The sequence below is a fragment of the Gobius niger genome (genome assembly GCF_951799975.1).
Source record: "Gobius niger genome assembly, chromosome: 7".
Classification (NCBI taxonomy): Eukaryota; Metazoa; Chordata; class Actinopteri; order Gobiiformes; family Gobiidae; genus Gobius; species Gobius niger.
This window is the reverse complement of record NC_136858.1, coordinates 37,008,523-37,029,857: the sequence shown is the minus strand read 5'-3', so window position 1 is coordinate 37,029,857 and position 21,335 is coordinate 37,008,523. Positions and strand designations below refer to the sequence as shown.

Sequence of the window (21,335 nt, the reverse complement as noted above, 5' to 3'; positions counted from 1 at the left end):
GCTCCATTTTGTAGTGAAATAAAATCATTAAATCCCCCAATCAGTCAGTTATAAATTCTTAATTTCACCTTATATTAAGCACATTAAAAACAATACACAAGCAATAGTTATTATTTATATTCAGAGCAATATAAAAAAAAGTACAGTATGTAGACAATAGGGGGCGTCAGAGGGAGGGAAGAGGACAGTTAAGTTCCCTGACAGTGGATGAAGTCGTCCTTCAGGCTGTTGGACCTGGCACCGATCAAGACTCCGCAGTATTCTCAAAAACACTCAGAATGTAAATGCATCACCACAAACTTGCTCTTAAAATTAGAAACTTTCTCTTCTTTGCATCTCGTGCTTTGCTGCCGCCTTCTCTTAGTTCATTATTCTGTGATCAGGCTGATAATGACTCTCCCTGTGGCCGCATTGATTAAAGCCCCGCTGGGTCAAAGTGCACTTTTAAAGCTCTGAGTGGACTTTGCTGAATACCAAGTAGCCTTAAATCCAGCTCACTTAAGCCCTCAGCAGCACCACTGGGGGTAATTAAAAACGATGCATATTTATGAACATGATTAACGGCGATAATTTGAGATGAAACTTACATGGGAATAGAGTTGGTTTGCCTTTCTGTAGTTTTAGTCTTTTTTTAATGCCTATCATGTACATCAGGGGTCGGCAAGTTTTCTTAACGGAGGCCAATTTTTTTCATTGTAAAAAGACCGAGGGCCGAAGCCGCCAATTTTAGGCCAAAGTAAAGCACTACACTGGAAAAATGAGCATCTTAAATGAGATAAATGACTTAAAATTGCTTGAAAAAGGTTCTTTGTGTTGAATTTGAGTCTGTTTGGTTTAATCTAAGACAAAGATACAAACACTAATGCCAATGGAACAAGCATAAAACCCACTTTGAAATCAGACAAATGAACTTTTACTTTTAAACAGATTTGTTTTTCACTTGAAATTATACAATATAATCTGAGTTAAGAGAATAATGACTTGTTCCGTTGGCGATCAGATGTTTTATCTGATCTAAGACCAGACCAAATCTACTCAAAACTTAGATTGAATCTCTTAATTCAAGTAGTTTTCTGTCATTTCTTCCTTAAAAATTATCATTATTTTTCCAGTGCACTTTCTACAAATGCCAGAGTTGTGCATGATATGACCTAATTGAGTGTATTGACAGTATTTCTCCCATTTAACCCTAAAAATGTTAAAGTACTTTCTGATTTGTGTCATAATGTTTCTCAAAATCATCAAAAACGAGAAGAAAGAAATGAGAATGTAAACGCAACAAAAAAACGCTAAAAAGTGGGAAAAAAAGACAAAAACTCAACAAAAAAGTGACAAAAATCCAGCAAAAAAGTGACAAAAATCCAGCAAAAAAAGACAAAAATCCAGCAAAAAAAAGACAAAAATCCAGCAAAAAAAGAGACAAAAATCCAGCGAAAAAGTGACAAAAATCCAGCGAAAAAGTGACAAAAATCCAGCAAAAAAGTGACAAAAATCCAGCAAAAAAAGACAAAAATCCAGCAAAAAAGTGACAAAAATCCAGCAAAAAAAAGACAAAAATCCAGCAAAAAAGTGACAAAAATACAGCAAAAAAGGGACAAAAATCCAGCAAAAAAAAGACAAAAATCCAGCAAAAAAAGACAAAAATCCTGCAAAAAAAGACAAAAATCCTGCAAAAAAAGACAAAAATCCTGCAAAAAAAGACAAAAATCCTGCAAAAAAGTGACAAAAATCCAGCAAAAAAGGACAAAAATCCAGCAAAAAAGTGACAAAAATCCAGCAAAAAAAGTGACAAAAATCAAGCAAAAGAAAGACAAAAATCCAGCAAAAAAAAACACAAAAATCCAGCAAAAAATTACAAAAATCCAGTACTTTCTGATTTGTGTCATAATGTTTCTTAAAAATCATCTTGAGGGCCAGAGGTGCTGTGCTGGAGGGCCGGATTTGGCCCCCGGGCCTGACGTTGCCTACCCCTGATGTACATTCTTGTCTTCAAAACCCACCAAAACATTAGTTATCCAAGTCACAACAAAGTCTCGAACAAAACCCTATAGAACAACAGCCCTTTTTCTTTTATGGACTCCTGCAGTCGCATAAATCTTCTTAATCAGTATAATTTAAGTGTTAAACATGTGTAACAGTGTGTAGTTATGATAAAGGGAATGTTTTGTCCCTATAACTCAAGCTAAGTGACAAGGTGTGCTTTCAGGGAAGGCATCTGACTCGAAGCGTCTCTGATTTTGAAACAGGGGGCGGAGCCTGTGTCCTGCCTGTGCGTCTGGGTCCTTTCCTCTGTGGATGAATCCGTGGTGCGCGAAGCCACCTCTCACCTCGACGTCGCCCCCCAGCACCACGACTGGGCGCTGCACGACCTGTCGCTCATCTGGAGGACGCTGCTGGGGCGGGGCCAGGTCACGCCGCTGCTCCGCGGGTTCCAGCTTTTCCAGAGGGTAAGGACTGGCTTTGTGTGGAAGAACCAAAGCAAGGTGTTTAATTACATTTTTTGAAACGGCTTGTGTCTCAAAAATGTACCATCTCCAGCTTAACCTCTTAACTCTGAACTGAACGGAGAGCATTTTCTCCAGTTCCAGTTTTCTCTCTTTGGGGGGGGGGGGTTCAACAAATTTTGGTAACTTTTTGGTAATTTTTTGTCAAATAGTAAATTTTTTGTCACTTTTTGTCACATGTTCATAATTTTTTCATAATTTTTTTGTCAATTTGTTGTCATTTTTTTGTCAATTTTTTATCTTATATTTGTCACATTTCTGTCTTTTTTTGTGTCATTTTTGTGACATTTTTTGCCACTTTTTCGTCATTTTTTGGTCAAATTTTTGTCCATTTTTTGTCTTTTTTTGTCCTTTTTTGTCCATTTTTGTCAATTTTTTTTGTCAATTTTTTGTTACATTTTTGTCAAATTTCTGTCTTTTTTTTGGTCATTTTTTGTGACAGTTTTGCCACTTTTTCATCATTTTTTCGGCAATTTTTTGTAAATTTTTCGTCATTTTTTTGTCCTTTTTTGTCATTTTTTTTTGTCACATTTTTGTGACGTTTTTGCAGCTTTTTCATCATTTTTTGTCCTTTTTTGTAAAAAAAATGTAAATTTTTTGTCACATTTCACATTTTTTGAGTTACATTTCTGCCACTTTTTCATTATTTTTTGGTCAAATTTTTGTCAATTTTTTTGTGACATTTCTGCCACTTTTTCATCATTTTTTCGTCCATTTTTTGTACATTTTTCATCATTTTTTTGTCCTTTTTTTGTCATTTTTTTGTCACATTTCTGTCATTTTTTGTGACATTTTTGCCACTTTTTCATCATTTTTCATTCAATTTTTCGTCAATTTTTTGTCCGTTTTTTGTCAAAGTTTTCTCACTTTTTTGTCACATCTTCATCATTGTTTTCGTCTCAATTCTGTCGCTATTTTCTCACCTTTTTTCCAGAAGCTTTTGGATTGGGGTAAAGCCAAACTAGAGAAAATGTGCTTCGTTCAGGTGGGAGTTAAGGGGTTAAAGGAGGCTCATCTGCACAACCTGTTTTTAATCATGCTATATCTTTTGCCTGCAGTAGTATAAACGCTATAATCCATCTCCTTACTGTGTTCTCATGTTTTGTTCAGGACTGCCCCCTAGTGCTGGTGCTGAGGATGTTTGAATTGTGTTGTGACTATAAGAACTTCTCCGAGGCCAAAACAAAACTGCTGGACTTTCAGAAGACCCTCATCACTGTAAGTTTTTATTTTCTGAACCATATTATTGTATTCGTAACCTTTTCCTACGTTTCAGTATAGCAGGTTAAGGGGACTTTAGACACCACGTTGCACCATTATTAAACCAAACTATCTATCAGTTGATTTAAAACTCATTAACCTCTTAACTCCCACCTGAACATGTTTTCTCCAAATTCTCCAAATCTAAAAGGTTCTTCAAAACAGAGGCAAAAAACGAGAAGAAGAAAATGAGAATGTAAACGCGACAAAAAAGCGCTAAAAAGTGACCAAAAAAAGCGTCAAAAATGACAAAAACTCAACAAAAAAGTGACAAAAATCCAGCAAAAAAAGACAAAAAAAACAGCAAAAAAAGACAAAAATCAAGCAAAAAAAATGACAAAAATCCAGCAAAAAAAAAGACAAAAATCCAGCAAAAAAGTGAAAAAAATCCAGCAAAAAAGTGACAAAAATCCAGCAAAAAAAAGACAAAAATCCAGCAAAAAAATGACAAAAATCCAGCAAAAAAAAGACAAAAATCCAGCAAAAAAAAGACAAAAATCCAGCTAAAAATGACAAAAATCCAGCAAAAAGTGACAAAAATCCAGCAAAAAAAGACAAAAAAAGTGACAAAAATCCAGCAAAAAAAGACACAAAAAAAAGCAAAAAATGACAAAAATCAAGCAAAAAAAAAGACAAAAATCCAGCAAAAAAAAGACAAAAAAAAAAAACAGCAGAAAAAGACAAAAATCCAGAAAAAAAGACGAAAAAAAAACAGCAAAAAAGTGACAAAAGAGCAGCAAAAAAGTAATAAAAAAGTGACAAAAACACAAAAGGGAAATAAAAAGTGACGACAATGGCAAAGAGGAGAAATAGTCTTTTTTCCCCTTTCCCCAAGTTGCCTGTTGTGTTCAGTAAAATAAATGAGGTCCAAATGATCCTTGTCTAATATGTGGAACTATTACCTGGTTTCTCTCTCACACTTGTAGTTGAGGAGCAGCAGCCCGGCGCCCCCTGGTGGCCTCCCGCTGCAGTGGGTGGAGAGTCAGGCGTCGGTTCTTCTGCTCACGATGCTGCAGAGATGCTCCTCTCAGTTTGACCTCCACAGACTCCTGCAGCTGCTCGCCGACGTCGACAAACTGCTCAAATCCAACGGTACCAGGACTTTGCACTGGGGGGGATAATGCTGAATGGTTTAGCTAGGGCTGTTCAATTAATCGACATTCGATTACGATTTCGATTACAACAGTAAACGATTACAAAATTAGCATAATCGCAAAAAATCGATTATAATTTTTTTTTTCCATTTTTTTTTTTTTCAATATTTTTTTTAATGTTTTTTTTTTTAATTTTTAATTTTGGGATTTTTGTCACTTTTTTGCTGGATTTTTGTCTTTTTTGATGGATTTTTGTCATTTTTTTGATGGATTTTTGTCATTTTTTTTTATGGATTTTTGTCACTTTTTTGATGGATTTTTGTCTTTTTTCTGCTGGATTTTTGTCACTTTTTTGCTGGATTTTTGTCTTTTTTGATGGATTTTTGTCACTTTTTTGATGGATTTTTGTCATTTTTTTGATGGATTTTTGTCATTTTTTTGATGGATTTTTGTCACTTTTTTGATGGATTTTTGTCATTTTTTTGATGGATTTTTGTCATTTTTTTGATGGATTTTTGTCATTTCTTTGCTGGATTTTTGTCTTTTTTTTATGGATTTTTGTCATTTCTTTGCTGGATTTTTGTCACTTTTTTGCTGTTTTTTTTTAAAGGCAACAAATAATCGTTTGAATAATCGTGATTTCAATTATGACAAAAATAATCGTGATTATTATTTTTTCAATAATCGAGCAGCCCTAGGTTTAGCATACATTAGATATTTGTACAAGGCGGGCAATCCATCCATCTTTCTATTGTAGAAATGTCCCCTCTTTCCTCTGTTTGATGAAATGTTTGTAAATCTTAATCTCTTGTGGCATTAAAACTATAGTATTTGGTGTTAAAAAGCATTTGATTTGACTTGCTGGTGCCTGTATGAGCCCTGTTTTAAGCTTCTCTTTCTCTGTTCAGGTCCAGACTTCAGGAAGCTGAGTCAGTTGAGCCAGGTGCTGCAGGGCTCGGACGTGGCCCTCTCTCCACGGCTGCTGCAGTGCACTTCCCCCTCTGACCAGCAAGAGGAGCTGCAGGCCATAGTGGACGCTCTTCAGTCCAGGGGGCGCTACTCTCAGGCCCGACAGGTGTCCCAACTCGCCGGGCTTCCTGTTCAGAGACTGCTGCTCAGCCAGGTACGTTTACTGTAACAGGGGATGAATTATACTGAAGTGCAGGAGGTTATCGAGTTGTTTTCACAATCTTCAATTAACTAACAACTCTATGGAGTGGTTAGTGCTAGTGTCATGAATGTCAGATTATGAAATTCCTATAAAATGAATAAAATGTCACCGCATTACTGAGTATTAACCCCTTAACTCCCACCTTGGCTTTACCCCAGTCCAAAAGCTTCTGGAAAAAAGGTGTGAAAATAGCGACAGAACCGAGATGAAAACAAAGATAAAGATGTGACAAAAAGTGAGAAAACTTTGACGAAAAAGTTAAAAAAAATGACAAAAAAGACAAAAAATTGACCAAAAATGACCAAAAAATTGACCAAAAATGACCAAAAATGACAAAAAAGACACAAAATTGACAAAAAATGACCAAAAAATTGACAAAAAATGACAAAAAATGACAAAAATGACAAAAAAAATGACAAAAAATGACAAAAAAATGGACAAAAAAAATGACAAAAAATGACAAAAAAGAAAAAAAATTGACAAAAAATTACCAAAAATGTGACAAAAATGTGACAAAAAAATGACCAAAAAATGACCAAAAAAAAAATGATAAAAAAAAAGACAAAAAAGTGAGTTAAAAAATATGTGTTGAATAACCCTAAAAAAAAGGATGGAAAAAAATCTGATGACGTGAGGAAAAAGATCCATTTAGATGAGCTTTGTAGATCTTAGCTTGAGGCGTTTCACTGGCCTACAGGATTTGGGTAAAGCTGAACTGGAGAAAATGCTCTCGGTTCAGGCGGGAGTTAAGAGGTTAAAAGCCAGTCTGAAGGTTTCAAGCCAGGCTTTAGAAATTAAAAAATGCCAAAGTCAGTGATGGTGCATGTCGGGGGGAGGGGCAACTTATTCCAGAGTCTGCACACAAAAGAAAAGGCCCGATCACCCCAGTGTTTGTTCTTGGCTCTTGGGACTTCCAACAGGCAGTATTATGCAAAATCGACTTTCTCAAGCTTTCCATCATGTTATTATGTCACTCCCTCATTAAAAACCTGCCTGAAGTGTTGCCTTGGCAACACTTCAGGCAGGTTTTTTCACGTATTTCTGAGTAATCTGTAAAAACTCTGATGGCGGCCATTTTAGGGATAGGTTTGCCTGAGTCCTCCTAGGAACGCCCCCACCTCCTGGAGACGCCTCCGAGCTTTCGTCACCAGCCGAGTAACCAACCACTGCTCCTCAGCAGAACCCCCTCCCCACTGATGCCACAGACAGCGTGTGGAGGGGGCGTGTCTAAAGGCTCAGAGGTTCTTAAAGAGACAGAGGCCTATTTCAAGACATTCACTACAGCCATTTTGAGAGAGACATTTCATACAAGGCAGTTATTCTAATTTACTGCATTTCCAGACCAACAGAAGGTTTGTCATCATTGTAGTGTGATATAGACTGGTGCTGTGGGACTGAAAAAAGCAGAATACCCCCTCTTTAAAGTTAGGGACAGTCAGACGGTCTGACAGATATGGGGGGAGCAAGGCCGTTGAGGGCTTTAAAAACTAAAAGCAACATTTTAAAATCAATCCTAAAAGACACTGGGAGCCAGTGCAGGGAGAAAAGAACCGGGGTGATGTAGTGACGTCTGTGAGTGTTTTGGTGCCGCATTTTGCACCAACTGAAGGCGGTTGAGGGATGACTGGGAAACACCGACGTAAAGTGCATTGCAATAGTCAGTCATAACCAGTAATTTGTTGAAAATAGCCAAAAATGTGCTTTAAATGTGAAATATTTGTGCTGACCATCACTAAACTTTGGAGTAAATTAAGTCAATATAATCATTTAATAACTAAAATTCCTGATAAATGCTTTCCTGTCTGTTGCAGCTCGATCAGGAGGTGAGCTCTCTGAGGGAGAAGCGTCAGTGGAGGCGTTTGGAAACCCGCCTGAGCTTCTGGAAGAAATGCCACGACCAGCTCCTCTCCGACGGCACCGACCCGGGATCCGCCGCCGACTTTTTCCTCTCCCATTCCCAAACGTCACACCCGGACCCCCCCGCCGCGACCCATCAGGACGACCGAACCCGGCTTTTGGACGTCCAGGAAAAGTGCCTTCTCATCGGACTGGCTTCTCGCTGGCTGTCCCGCATCAGCCCGACCCCCATTTCGAGACTGGAGGAGCTGGAGAAGGAGCTGTGGGGGCACAAAGTCAGGCAGAAAGTGCTCACCGCCGCGCTAGAGAAGGAGAGCGTTTTTAATCTGCCGCAGACGGTTTCCTCTGAGCTGAACACGTACGAAGCGCTCATGAAGGAGTTTTCTTTTTCCAACATTTCAAGCCTGAACACAGTCGCCTATCTCAGTCTGGAGGGGCTCCCAAGTGCAGGTAAAGTAAAGAAGTTTAAAGAAGAATTGGACTAAACATAAGCATAGGATTTTAGATAGAGTCTGATTTTCTTCTAGTTATGGATTAAGATTTGTTTTGTCCCTCAGTATATTATTGCAGGGCTGGACTGGCAGAAAAAATCGGCCCGGGACTTTTGGGTCAAGACCGGCCCTCTAAAAAGAATAGTGAAGTGAAGTGAAAATAGCAACAAAACTGAGATGAAAACAATGATGGAAATGTGACAAAAAAGTGACGAAAATTTTTTGAAAAAGTGGCAATAATGTGAGAAAAAAATGACCAGAAAATGACTAAAATATGAGAAAAATGTGACAAAAAAAATTACTAAAATGTGACAAAAAAATTACAAAAACTGATAAAAAATTGACGAAAAAGTGAAAAAAAAGTCACAGAAAAATGACAAAAAAATGACAAAAATGTGAGAAACATTTTATAAAAAATGTACGAAAAAGTAAAAAAAAAATGACAAAAAAATTACAAAAATGTGACAAAAAAATTACAAAAACTGATTAAAAAAAAAAATGAAAAAAAATAAAATAAAAAATGGACAAAAAAATGACAAAAAAAAAAAGACCAAAAATTCTCTAGTGGCAAAAATGTCACCAAAAAATGATCAAAAAACGACAAAAAAATGTGAGAAAATTATGAAAAAAAAATTGCAAAAACTGATAAAAAATTTACGAAAAAGTTAAAAAAAAAATGGCAAAGATGTGACAAATTTTTTTTTAAAAACTGATAAAAAACAATTGACGAAAAAGTGAAAAAAAATGTGGGGAAAAAAGACAAAAATTTGATTAAAATTTGACGGAAAAAATGTGACAAAAATTCTCTACTGGAGGAGTTGTGTAATTGCATCTATGTAAAGATAGATACGCCAATGGCTTTTCCCGCTAATTGTGGGCCGGTGTTTAGGTGTAACGGGCCTTATCTCGATCTGACTGGCCCAACCGGCCCAAAAGTACGTCGGCCCACTGGGTAAACTCCCGAATCTCCCGATGGCCAGTCCAGCCCTGGTATATTGTAAAAGCAGGAGCATTTAATTCTGTTACAGTAACAGTTTTGCTCCCTGAACGCCTTTCTCATTAGGGATTTGTGAATCTGCAGAAGTTTGCAGACGGAGTAACTACGTAGTGATAGAAACACAGCTGAATCCAGTATCAAAACTAACATTGCGGCTCACGTTCTGAGTACGAGTCACGCTGAAGTGTCCACAGGTGAGGAAAGATGGCACATAAAGTTGTAATCAATTTATTTTCTTGTTGTTCAGTTTCCCTACATAGATCTACATTGTAAAAGAAACATTTGTGAAAGAAAAACAGGCCGCATGTTCTGGTAACCTCTTAACCCCCGCCTTAACCAAGTGCATTTTCTGAAAGCTACGATCTACTAAACATTTCTTTTCATTGCTTTTTGTCACTTTGTTGCCACTTTGCTCTTTTGTAGCGTTTTTGACAGGCAGGCAGATCGTGGCACTAGGATTAGCTTCAATCTGTGCTTTTCAGGTTCCTGATCAGCCTCTTTATTTGATGAAATTTGGCCTCATATTCACAGAAAAATATCAAAATTAGGAAATGGAAAAAAGCGGAGCAACATAAACAGACTCTCAGACGTCCTCCAGAGGCTCCTGGTTAAAGTTTATGAACTTTGTGCAGCCTAGAGTGCGTTCTCTGCACAGTCCAGTCAGGACGAAGCTGCACTGAGCGCACAGGCCAGGGGCGAATCAGAGAAGGGCGCTCAGTGGGCAGGGCCCCACATACAAACACACCCCAGCATTAAAAAAAAAAAAAAAAAATCTAATTCTGTCTCAGTCAGACCAGAACAGCACACAATTTCAGTTAATATACATGTATTTCAATCTTGGTGAGGAGTAAAACCATTCAATCTAACACAATTATTGAACAAAAAAAAGAAAAAGGCATAAATTGATGAAATGTGATTAAATATAACGGTCACTTTCTATTTAATCACAATAAACTACCGTCCCGGGATCTCGCTAATGGTCGGTGCCTTTGTGGCTCTTCACAGGATCAAGGTTATACCTAATCTGAATAACCCAATGTTTTTAAAGGGGGGGTATTATGCAAAATGGACTTTTTCAAGCTTTACATCATGTTATTATGTCACTCCCTCATTAAAAACATGCCTGAAGTGTTGCCTTGGCACATTCACGTATTTCTGAGTAATCTGTAAAAACTCTGATGGCGGCCATTTTAGGGATAGGTTTGCCTGAGTCCTCCTAGGAACGCCCCCACCTCCTGGAGACGCCTCCGAGCTTTCGTCACCAGCCGAGTAACCAACCACTGCTCCTCAGCAGAACCCCCTCCCCACTGATGCCACAGACAGCGTGTGGAGGGGGCGTGTCGGAAAGAGTCAGAGGTTCTTAAAGAGACAGAGGCCTATTTCAAGACATTCACTACAGCCATTTTGAGAGAGACATTTGATACAAGGCAGTTATTCTAATTTACTGCATTTACAGACCAACAGAAGGTTTGTCATCATTGTAGTGTGATATAGACTGGTGCTATGGGACTGAAAAAAGCAGAATACCCCCTCTTTAATTATGCTCTGATCATGTCTCTCTCCAGACCCGAGTGGTCCGGCCCCCTCTGCCCCCGGTCTGAGCGCAGAGGAGCGGGCCGTCCTGGCTGCGCTGGTGGGACAGCTGTTGGACCAGGGCGGCATTCACGAGGCCAGCCGCGTCTGCAGATACTTCTGTCTGTTCCATCGCGACGTGTGGCTGGTGCTGCGCTGCAGAGCCCTGGCCTCGGGAGAGATCAGCCTGGAACAGAGCGAGGAGGCGACGGGGGAGGCGGCACCCGGGGGCGGGATCCCCAGCTGTGAGGAAAATCGCTCAGAAAAGCATTCAGTTTGACTCTGACTAACCCTCTCTCGCTTCTCTCTCCAGCCGCCTCGTTCACCAGTCTCTCCTCCTTCGTCGCGTTTCCCGCCCTCGAAGACGAAGTTTCGGCCCAGCTCCAGAAACTCGTCAACCAGAGTCGCCACGGCAACAACTATTGCAAACAAGTGCTCAGCCTCTACCAGCTCTCGAAGGTACAAGCGCAGATCGATAATAAAACTCCAGATGGGACATTGTAATCAACTGGAGCTGGGTCTGAAATTTGGTATACATGTAATTCATGGCCAGAAAAGCCAACATTTCAAATTTTAAACTAATTGGACCAACGGTTTTCGAGATATGGCATTTTCATTTTTTCACTTTTTCGCGAAAAAGGGCATGGCCGCCTTTGGTATTTTTTAGGTGAATTACCTTTGTACTTATATTTTGACCTTGAAATTGACCCTGTGGGACACGCCCAACCTCTCCGACGCAAATAGGAAAAATGTAGCCCTATGTGTCAACTACAACATATAAAAAAACTGGAGGGGTTTTCTTTTTCATTTTCATGTAATACCAGGTAGAAGTTGACATACCCACTCCTCCAGACATCCATTCACAGTCCGTTCTGTACAATTCCATTAATGTATATACAAAGTGCCTCAGATTGATTTATTCCAAGATATAATGTCAATCACAAACAAAAAGTCAATGAACATTTCACAGCTGTCTCAGCCTCCTGGTCACTTTTTCTGATTTCTACTCTACTTTCTGTTCCTTGAGGAACAGTTTCGTACACAGGGCCATCGGGAAGCTGAACTCCCTGCATTCACCCATCATGCATTGTGGAGCCAAAAGATGATTTCATTGAAAATTGAAAATCAAAAATTGAAAATACAAGACTCAGCTTCACTGCAAAGTCTCAAAGTGCCGACATAAACAATTTGAACACCAACTTGAAACCTATGAAGGAAATAATTTTGCAAAGGGACTTCGCTGAGAATTTTTCTTATGTAGTGCAAGACCAGATTTAACGGTCTCATTGTGAAAACAGCCATTCTTAAATCTCTTGCCATGTTTGATAGAACATCAATGAAGAATATCAATCTTCCATGTGCCAGTGGATGAGGTGGTTAGTTGTGAAGCTGAACTCAAGCCTACATTCAACCTGGCTACGACCATTAAAGGAACATTGCAGTTCCATCGTTTCATCCCTGTTTCAATGACAGAGATGCATGTCTACAACTCGGTGAACAGGTGAGCCCCCCCAGATTTGGTAGCAGTTCAGGAACACCTGAGTAATGAACATGAAGGCAGTGCTGATATACCTCTTGTTACTAGACCTACGATGACGCTCCATGGATTGGTTTGGTGGAGGACGTCTCAGACGGTTTTGGCGACTACAACATAAAGTTTAAGTGTCCTAATGGACCTGCTAAAACCTTCTACTTGTATGATAAGATCTTGAAATCTTCTTCCACTTGAAACTACAGTGTTTCTCATAATGACCTGCCCAGAATGTCTAACCACTGTTTGAACTGGCCTGTTGAAAAGGAGTAGAAATCAGAAAAAGTGACCAGGAGGCTGAGACAGCTGTGAAATTTTCATTGACTTTTTGTTTGTGATTGACATTATATCTTGGAATAAATCAATCTGAGGCACTGTGTATATACATTAATGGAATTGTACAGAACGGACTGTGAATGGATGTCTGGAGGAGTGGGTATGTCAACTTCTACCTGGTATTACATGAAAATGAAAAAGAAAACCCCTCCAGTGTTTTTATATGTTGTAGTTGACACATAGGGCTACATTTTTCCTATTTGCGTCGGAGAGGTTGGGCGTGTCCCACAGGGTCAATTTCAAGGTCAAAATATAAGTACAAAGGTAATTCACCTAAAAAATACCAAAATGCACGAACCAATGTCACATTTTTATTCCTCGTGGTCTCCCCTTTACAGACAAACCTGTTTTTTGGAAATCGGACCAGTGGTTGCTGAGTTACAGCAATTTGAAAGTAGGCGGCCACAGCCTTTTTCGCGAAAAAGTGAACAATTTAGAATGCAATATCTCGAAAACCGTTGGTCCGATTAGTTTAAAATTTGAAATTCTGGCTTTTCTGGCCATGAATTACATGTATACCAAATTTCACAAAAATTGGAGAGAGTGGGGTTTAAGAATGCTATTTTTTTGGGTGATCTGAGATGGACTGACCCAGCTAATGCCCAGCTCTGTTGTGCTTGTCCATTTTACTCAAAAACTTGTGTGAAAAGGAGGCGGTGCTTATTTCTGTGATTTCTTTTCATTCATTTTAATGATTTGACTTTTAACCTCTTAACTCCCACCTGAACCGAGCAAAAAGGTGATAAAAATTGACGAAAAAATGACAAAAATGTGACAGAAATTTTATTAAAAAATGACCAAAATGTGTAAAAAAAATTACAAAAAAATGACCAAAATGTGACAAAAAGATTACAAAAATGGGATAAAAATGTGACCAAAAAAATACAAAAATGTGACAAAAAATGACAAAAAAATGACAAAAAAGTTACAAAAATGAGTTGAATACCCAACAAAAAAACGATGGAAAAAAAATCTGATGATGTGAGGAAAAAAGATCCTCTCGGTTCAGGCAGGAGTTAAGAGGTTCATGAGTTAAATGTTTTAATATGTGTTCCCCACAATGGGCGAGGCATGCGCTTCTCTGTGGGCCTCAGGGCGGGGAGCTGACCCAGGGCTGACTCCAAAACACATTTGGTAGACAGGATTGTAATAGGACTTCAAACCTCCCTTTCACCACCCGCCTGAACCAAATGCCTTCTGTCCTCTTTGGCTATTATATAGGCCTGTGTAACACCTCTTTTGAAAGCTAAGACCCACAAAACTGATCTTTTTCCTCGCGTTGTTGCTGTGTTGTGTCACCTTTTTTATGTTTTTTTTTTTAGTTTAGAGCTTAGAGTTTTAGTAATTTTTTTGTTGAGTTTTTGTCACATTTTTTGTGAATTTTTGTCACATTTTTGCTGAGGTTTTGTCACATTTTTGTTGATTTTTTGTCACTTTTTAGTTGAATTTGTGTCACATTTTTGTTTAATTTTTATCACATTTTTGCTGAGGTTTTGTCACATTTTTGTTGAGTTTTTGTCATTTTTCTCCTCATTTTTTGTGGCTATTTTGGTGCTTTTTTCCCAAGAAGCTTTTTGCTTAGGGTAAAGCCAAACTGGAGAAAATGGGATCCGTTCAGGTGGGAGTTAAGAGGTTAAAATTAATCTAGGATTCATTTTTCAGGAGTGCAGGCCACAAAACTTGCTCTCTAAAGATATATTTTCTCCGGTACTTGCTTTCAATCCTTTTTCGATACCAGTGTCTGTGTCTGTAAGTTCTCCTCTCTCCTCCTGCAGGAGCTGGAGTGCTCGTTCGCTCAGGTGTGCGGCGAGGACCCCCTGTGCGTTTTGGAGAAGCTGCTGTCGAGCGAGCAGCCGGAGCGTTTCAGAAAGGCCCAGGCGTTCATCAAAGCTCAGGGCCTGGCTGCGGACGCCGTGGCCGCGCTGGTCTCTACCGCCGTGGTCAACGCTCTGCTGGCCTCGGCTCAAGAGCTGCAGACGGGTGAGAGTATGAGAGAGGGGTCGCGGTTCAGTGGATGGAGCAGTTTGACTGGTCGCTCTTTGCAAATCACTACACTGCTAAAAGTAAATATCAAGCATTGTCTTAAATGACTTGAATTGAGGAAATGTTTCTTGTTTTTGTCGGTTTTCACTCATTTAGACACTTTTTCTGATCGGACCAAGTTTACTTTGCTTGTTTGAGGACATTTCACACCAGTTCTAGGGTAAATCTCGCTTGAAATAAGAAAGTAAAATTGCCAATGAGATAAGACCAATTTTCTTACCCCATTGGCAAAGAAAATGACCTGAAATAAGGACGAAATGTATCGAAACGAGTCAGAAACATCTCAGAACAAGTGAAATAATCTCGGACAAATGCCCAAGAACTTCTTAACTAGTCAAAACAGCTAAAATTTGGAATATTGTGCTCAAATTGAGATGTTTATACTGATCTAGTTCATTACTTTTTGCAGTTTATGGCCATGAGCTTTTTGTTTAACCACCACCACCAACACCAAATGCATTCTCTCCTCTTTGCCATTGTCAACACTTTTTATTTCCCTTATGTGTTTTTGTCACTTTTGTTACTTTTTTGCTGGATTATTGTCACTTTTTTGTTGCTTTTCTGTCACAAAATGTGACAAAAGAGCTGAATTTTTGTCATTTTTTGCTGGATTTTTGTCTTTTTTTTTTGCAGATTTTTTTTTTTCACTTTTTGGCTGGATTTTTGTCTTTTTTTGCTGGATTTTTGACACTTTTTTGGCTGGATTTTTAACACTTTTTTTGCTGGATTTTTGACACTTTTTTTGCTGGATTTTTGTCTTTTTTTGCTGGATTTTTTGTCACTTTTTTGCTGGATTTTTGACACTTTTTTGGCTGGATTTTTTTCCCTTTTTGCTGGATTTTTAACACTTTTTTTGCTGGATTTTTGACACTTTTTTTGCTGGATTTTTGACACTTTTTTTGCTGGATTTTTGACACTTTTTTTGCTGGATTTTTGTCTTTTTTTTTGCTGGATTTTTGACACTTTTTTGCTGGATTTTTTTCCCTTTTTGCTGGATTTTTGACACTTTTTTTGCTGGATTTTTGTCTTTTTTTGCTGGATTTTTTTCCCTTTTTGCTGGATTTTTGACACTTTTTTTGCTGGATTTTTGTCATTTTTTGCTGGATTTTTGTCACTTTTTTGCTGGATTTTTGTCATTTTTGTCAATTTACATCCTCAATTTCTCCTCGTTTTTTGTCGCTATTTTGAAGAAGCTTTTAGATTTGGAGAATTTGGAGGGAACAGGAGAAAACATGTTCAGGTGGGAGTTAAGAGGTTAAAGAAAAAACCTCCATAACCCCTGGTTTAGCTTTAAAAGTAACCACATCTAAACCAGGTCTATAACAAGACAAGACTAAACTGGGTCTGAAAAATTAGGCTAAACAGCAACGAGTATTTTAAAGCAACGTCAAAATCAAAGCTCAAGCTGTAGAGGAGCTTGAGTAGAGCTGGCACAAAAAAGAAACGGTGATTCTTGACTAAAAGACCAAAGAGATTGATGGATGCAGTGAAAGCAGAAGTATTTGTGAGATCAGACGGTGCAAAGGAGAGGCTCAGGTGATGACGCCTCGCTTGTTCCTGTCTTTCCAGAGCGTCAGGTGTTCCGGCCGTCAGAGGGGCGGGACTGTCTGATGCAGCTCCTCAAACTGTGCGAAGATCCAAACCTGGTGGGATCCAAACTCCTGGAGAACGTCACCACTGTCCCACTGAGAGACCTCAACTGCAGTGAGTCAGTTATTCAACCCGAGAATGCGTTTCTATTGGCCCACTTTTAGGCTGAATTTACTTTGAGCCCTTTTTCCTTCAATAAAACATCCCAGGAAGTGCTTTTGATTTTTTCATTTATGTATTTTTGTGTCATCAGCCCTCAAATTGTCTTCAGTAGTTGGCATTCACTCTGCCGCAATGTTGTCCCTTTTCACTAGGGCACGACGGACATTGATGTTAGGAGTCCGATACCGAACATTTATCGATATAGTAAAGATTTCAATCTTAGAAACATCAAATAGGGCTTTTATTGGCCGATGACGATTCGCTGATATCTTTGGTCTATAATCCCGTGTATGAAGCTTTATTCATGTTTAGTAGGTACTTCAGAGGAAGCTTGTTTGAAAGACAAAAATCCGTAGATTCCAAAACAAAAACCGCTAAGTCTCTCTGTTATTGTTCCGAAACTATACACAAAGGTCTACAACATAAAATGTGTAAAATAGGAACAAACTTGTAACTGATTTTCATCATGATGTTTCTCTGCTCCCCCGAGGCCTAAGAAACTGTGGGAAGGCTCATTTTAAAGCTCTGACTGAGCTGAACGTTTTTTATCAGCTGAAATAGCCAATATTGTAAAATACCTCAAATCGGCCCGATACACATCGGCCGGCCGATTTATCAGTCGGGCCCTACTTTTTACACTGTGTCCTCTTAGAATTATAAGCTTCTATGCACATTCCCCCTTTCCATTTTGTTCTAAAAGTGGTAAAAACGTTAAACTTAACTACTTGCCTACTTACTTAACTACTTACTTACTTACTTACTTACTTACTTACTTACTTAAATATCTCCTGACAATCTACAATTGCCATTAGGTTTGCAATTTATGCTTTATAATAAAGATTCTGTTCTGTCCTTAAGGCGAGACACGGCAGGTGAAAGTATTTGTTTTTCACACAGTGGTCGAAGTGGAGATTTGTATCTATTTTCCTCCCTTTACATCTTAGTTTTTCATGTCAGATATAAAAATGATGATGTTTATTTTCTGATGTTTTGTCTGCGAGGTGGGGGCGACCCGGAAGTAGAAAGGCTGTCTTTCCCGCGGGTTTTCATTCATAAATATTGACAGATTTGACATCCACGTGTCCTGCTAAGGGGCCCCGTGATGACGCTTTCACCCAAATATGGTGTTTTTCCTCCTACGAGACACTGGAGCGGAAAAGTGGAAGAACGGGCCGAGCATGCGCACTCGCTACAAAACTTCAGGGCTGGTTTTCTCTGAATGAGAGAAGCCGCACTCGGGCAGAGCCTGAGCCCTTATAGAAGCTCCCACAGACTCCAAACTTTACAGGCTGAGACACAACAATATTATGAAGGTTTTTTCAGAGGGATTTTTTAATCTCTAATTCCAGGCCTGATTTATTCAACTTTGAAACCAAAAAAACAGGCGGAATTTGAGTTTTTACAGATTTTTTCACTGATGATTAGTTTATTGAAAAACTAAACAAAATATCCAAAATCCCCTCTGAACAAATCTTAGTTACTAATAAGTCAATAAAATAAAACCATAACATTTAATCTGGCTCAATTCATTATTTTGATTTGCCCAAAATATAGGCAATTTTGGCCATTTTAATGCTCAAAATTCCTTATTTTTATGTGAAAACATAAAATGACAGAAAAAATGCAATACATTTTTTTTCTCATATTTATATCTGTGATCTTCAGCAGGAGTTTCAAATTGAAATCTCTACATTTATTTTTTTTCCCTATTCACCTGCAGTGTCTCGCCTTAAATAACTTTGGAAGCATTAGTAGGGTTTACAGGTTTTATAGAGACATATTAGTTTGTTATAATCTGATTGCAACTTTTTGAATTGTAAATTGGGTTAAGTTTTTGAGTGATTATGCAGCCCTTGTCTGTAAGTTCTCAAAAGATCTCAAGTACAGTGTAATACGGGTTTGTTGAAAGGTGCTACTCAGTATTTATTGTATTCCTTTTGCACCATCTGAGGTCTCCCTCCATGTCCTGTCTGTGTGTTGTAGTCGTGGAGCTGCTGATCGTGGCCCATGACTGCTTCAGCCTCACGTGTCACATGGAGGGCATCGTCCGGGTGCTGCAGGCGGCCCGACACCTCAGCCACTCCCACCTGGCCCCGGGGGAGCACTACGGCCTGCTGGTGAGGACCGGCACTGACCTCATGTGCTTCACGGGGCTTTGAAAAGAACTAAAAAGAATACATTCCAACTGGCTTTGACCCCTTAACTCCCACCTGAACCCAGCACATTTTCTCCAGTTTGGCTTTACCCCAATCCAAAAGCTTCTGGAAAAAAGGTGGGAAAATAGTGACAAAACTGAGACGAAAACAATGATGGAAATGTGACAAAAAAGTGAGAAAAGTTTGACAAAAAAGTGACGAAAAATTGATGAAAAAGGGCAAAAATGTCACAAAAATGACAAAAGAAATGACAAAAATGTGATAAAAATTTTACAAAAAAATGACAAAAAAATGACAAAAATGTGACAAAAAATGACAAATGTGACAAAAATTTGATAAAAATTTGACCAAAAAATGACCAAAAAAATGACAAAAATGTGATAGAAAATCGACAACAAAATGATAAAAATTGACCAAAAAATGACAAAAATTATACGAAAAAATGACAAAAAAATGACAAAAATGTGACAAAAATTTGATAAAAAATTGACAAAAAAATGACAAAAATTAGACGAAACAATGACAAAAATGTGATTAAAAAAATGACAAAAAATTGACGTAAAAATGACAAAAAATGACAAAAATATGATCAAAAATTAGACGAAACAATGACAAAAATGTGACAGAAAATCGACAAAAAAAATGATTAAAAAATTGACCAAAAAGTGACAAAAAATAGATAAAAATTGACCAAAAATGACAAAAATTAGACGAAAAAATGACAAAAATATGATAAAAAATGGATCAAAAAATGATACAAATTAGACGAAACAATGACAAAAATGTGATAAAAAATGACCAAAAAAATGACCAAAATTAGACGTAAAAATGACAAAAAAAATGACAAAAATATGATAAAAAATGGATCAAAAAATGACAAAAATGTGACAAAAAAAACAAGTTAAAAAAATGAGTTGAATACCCAACAAAAAAATGATGGAAAAAAAAAATCTGATGACGTGAGTAAAAAGTTCCTCTCTGTTCAGGCGGGAGTGAAGAGGTTAAATCTTAAGTGAATTTTCTCGTATATAAGTCATGATTTTGGTGTTTTAGGTGCGCCTGCTGACTGGAATCGGACGCTACAACGAGATGACCTACATCTTTGACTTGTTGCACCAGAACCACCGCTTTGAGATGTTACTGAGGAAGAAGATGGACACAGACAAAGGACAGGTCGGGTTTATGCATTTTCTCTGCTAACTCGCTCGATTTTGGAGGGGAAGATTGAACGTTTTACTTGTCCATTATGAGGAAATGGCGTAGTATCTACCCAGTTAAAGAGAGATTTCTCTGTCCCCTCCAGAGCTCGAGTCTAAAGACGGCCCTCCTGGATTACCTGAAGCGCTGTCTGCCCGGCGACAGTGAGAAGCACAACATGGTGGCGCTGTGTTTCAGTATGAGGCGCGAGATCGGGGAGAACCACGAGATCGCGGCCAGGACCCTGCTCAAGATGATCGAGAGCCAGGACTGGGGTGAGCCGTGCATCATTTAGACTTTTCACCTTGTTTGATGACATGTCAGACTGGTTCTAAGGTTTATCTTAAAGTAAAACGGCGATTGGGATAATTTTCTTACTCCATTGGCAAAGAAAACTAAAGCTTAACTAGTCAAAACAACTTTAATTATTACGCTCAATTTGTTTCATTTAAACTAATCTAGATATACATTTCATACTAAAAGCCGACAATAATTTTCTTGGTTCATTCAACACACGCTATTATAATATTATTGTGCGCGTTAGTTCTCGGTGAATCATGAATTAGGCTGAGCTTGTTTAACCCCTTAACTCCCGCCTGAACCGAGAGGATCTTTTTCCTCACGTCATCAGATTTTTTTTCCATATTTTTTTTGTTGGGTATTCAACTCATTTTTTGTCACATTTTTGTAATTTTTTGGTCACATTTTTTTCTTTTTCTTTTTGTCACATTTTGTCACATTTTTGTCATATTTTTTGTCATTTTTCGTCATTTTTCGTCATTTTTTTGTCACATTTTTTGTCACATTTTTTTCTTTTTTTGCTTTTTTTTATCACATTTTTGTCATTTTTTCGTCCATTTTTTATTAATTTTTTAAAAAAAATTGTCACATTTTGTCACGTTTTTGTCATATTTTTTGTCATTTTTCGTCATTTTTCGTCATTTTTTTGTCCTTTTTTTATCACATTTTTGTAATTTTTGTGTCACATTTTTTTCTTTTTTTGCTTTTTTTTTGTCACATTCTTGTAATTTTTTTGTCACATTTTGTCACATTTTTGTCAATTTTTTCTTCAATTTTTCATCAATTTCTTGTGACATTTTTGTGACATTTTTGCCACTTTTTCATCAATGTTTTCTCTTTTTTGTCACATTTCCATCATTGTTTTCATCTCAGTTTTGTTGCTATTTTCACAGCTTTTTTCCAGAAGCTTTTGGACTGGGGTAAAACGTGCTCGGTTCGTTTTTTTTTTCAATTAGTTTTTTTGTTGGGTATTCAATTAATTTTTGTAACTTTTTCGTCAATTTCTTTTCATTTTTTTGTCTTTTTTTTTTTTTTTTTTTTGGTCACATTTTTGTCGTTTTTTTTGTCAATTTC

General features: G+C 37.9%; 1 protein-coding gene across 1 annotated transcript in view; it reads left to right on the top strand.

The window, feature by feature from the left end:
• spg11 (SPG11 vesicle trafficking associated, spatacsin) overlaps positions 1-21,335 on the top strand; it is a 63,043-nt gene that overhangs the window by 35,046 nt on the left and 6,662 nt on the right. The window contains exons 27-38 of the mRNA XM_079560559.1: positions 2,247-2,447; positions 3,615-3,722; positions 4,691-4,856; positions 5,767-5,981; positions 7,841-8,336; positions 10,940-11,191; positions 11,260-11,405; positions 14,589-14,793; positions 16,426-16,560; positions 18,592-18,725; positions 19,818-19,937; positions 20,068-20,236. Of these exons, the coding sequence (XP_079416685.1) occupies positions 2,247-2,447; positions 3,615-3,722; positions 4,691-4,856; positions 5,767-5,981; positions 7,841-8,336; positions 10,940-11,191; positions 11,260-11,405; positions 14,589-14,793; positions 16,426-16,560; positions 18,592-18,725; positions 19,818-19,937; positions 20,068-20,236 (2,347 nt within the window). The remainder of the gene's footprint in view (positions 1-2,246; positions 2,448-3,614; positions 3,723-4,690; positions 4,857-5,766; positions 5,982-7,840; positions 8,337-10,939; positions 11,192-11,259; positions 11,406-14,588; positions 14,794-16,425; positions 16,561-18,591; positions 18,726-19,817; positions 19,938-20,067; positions 20,237-21,335) is intronic.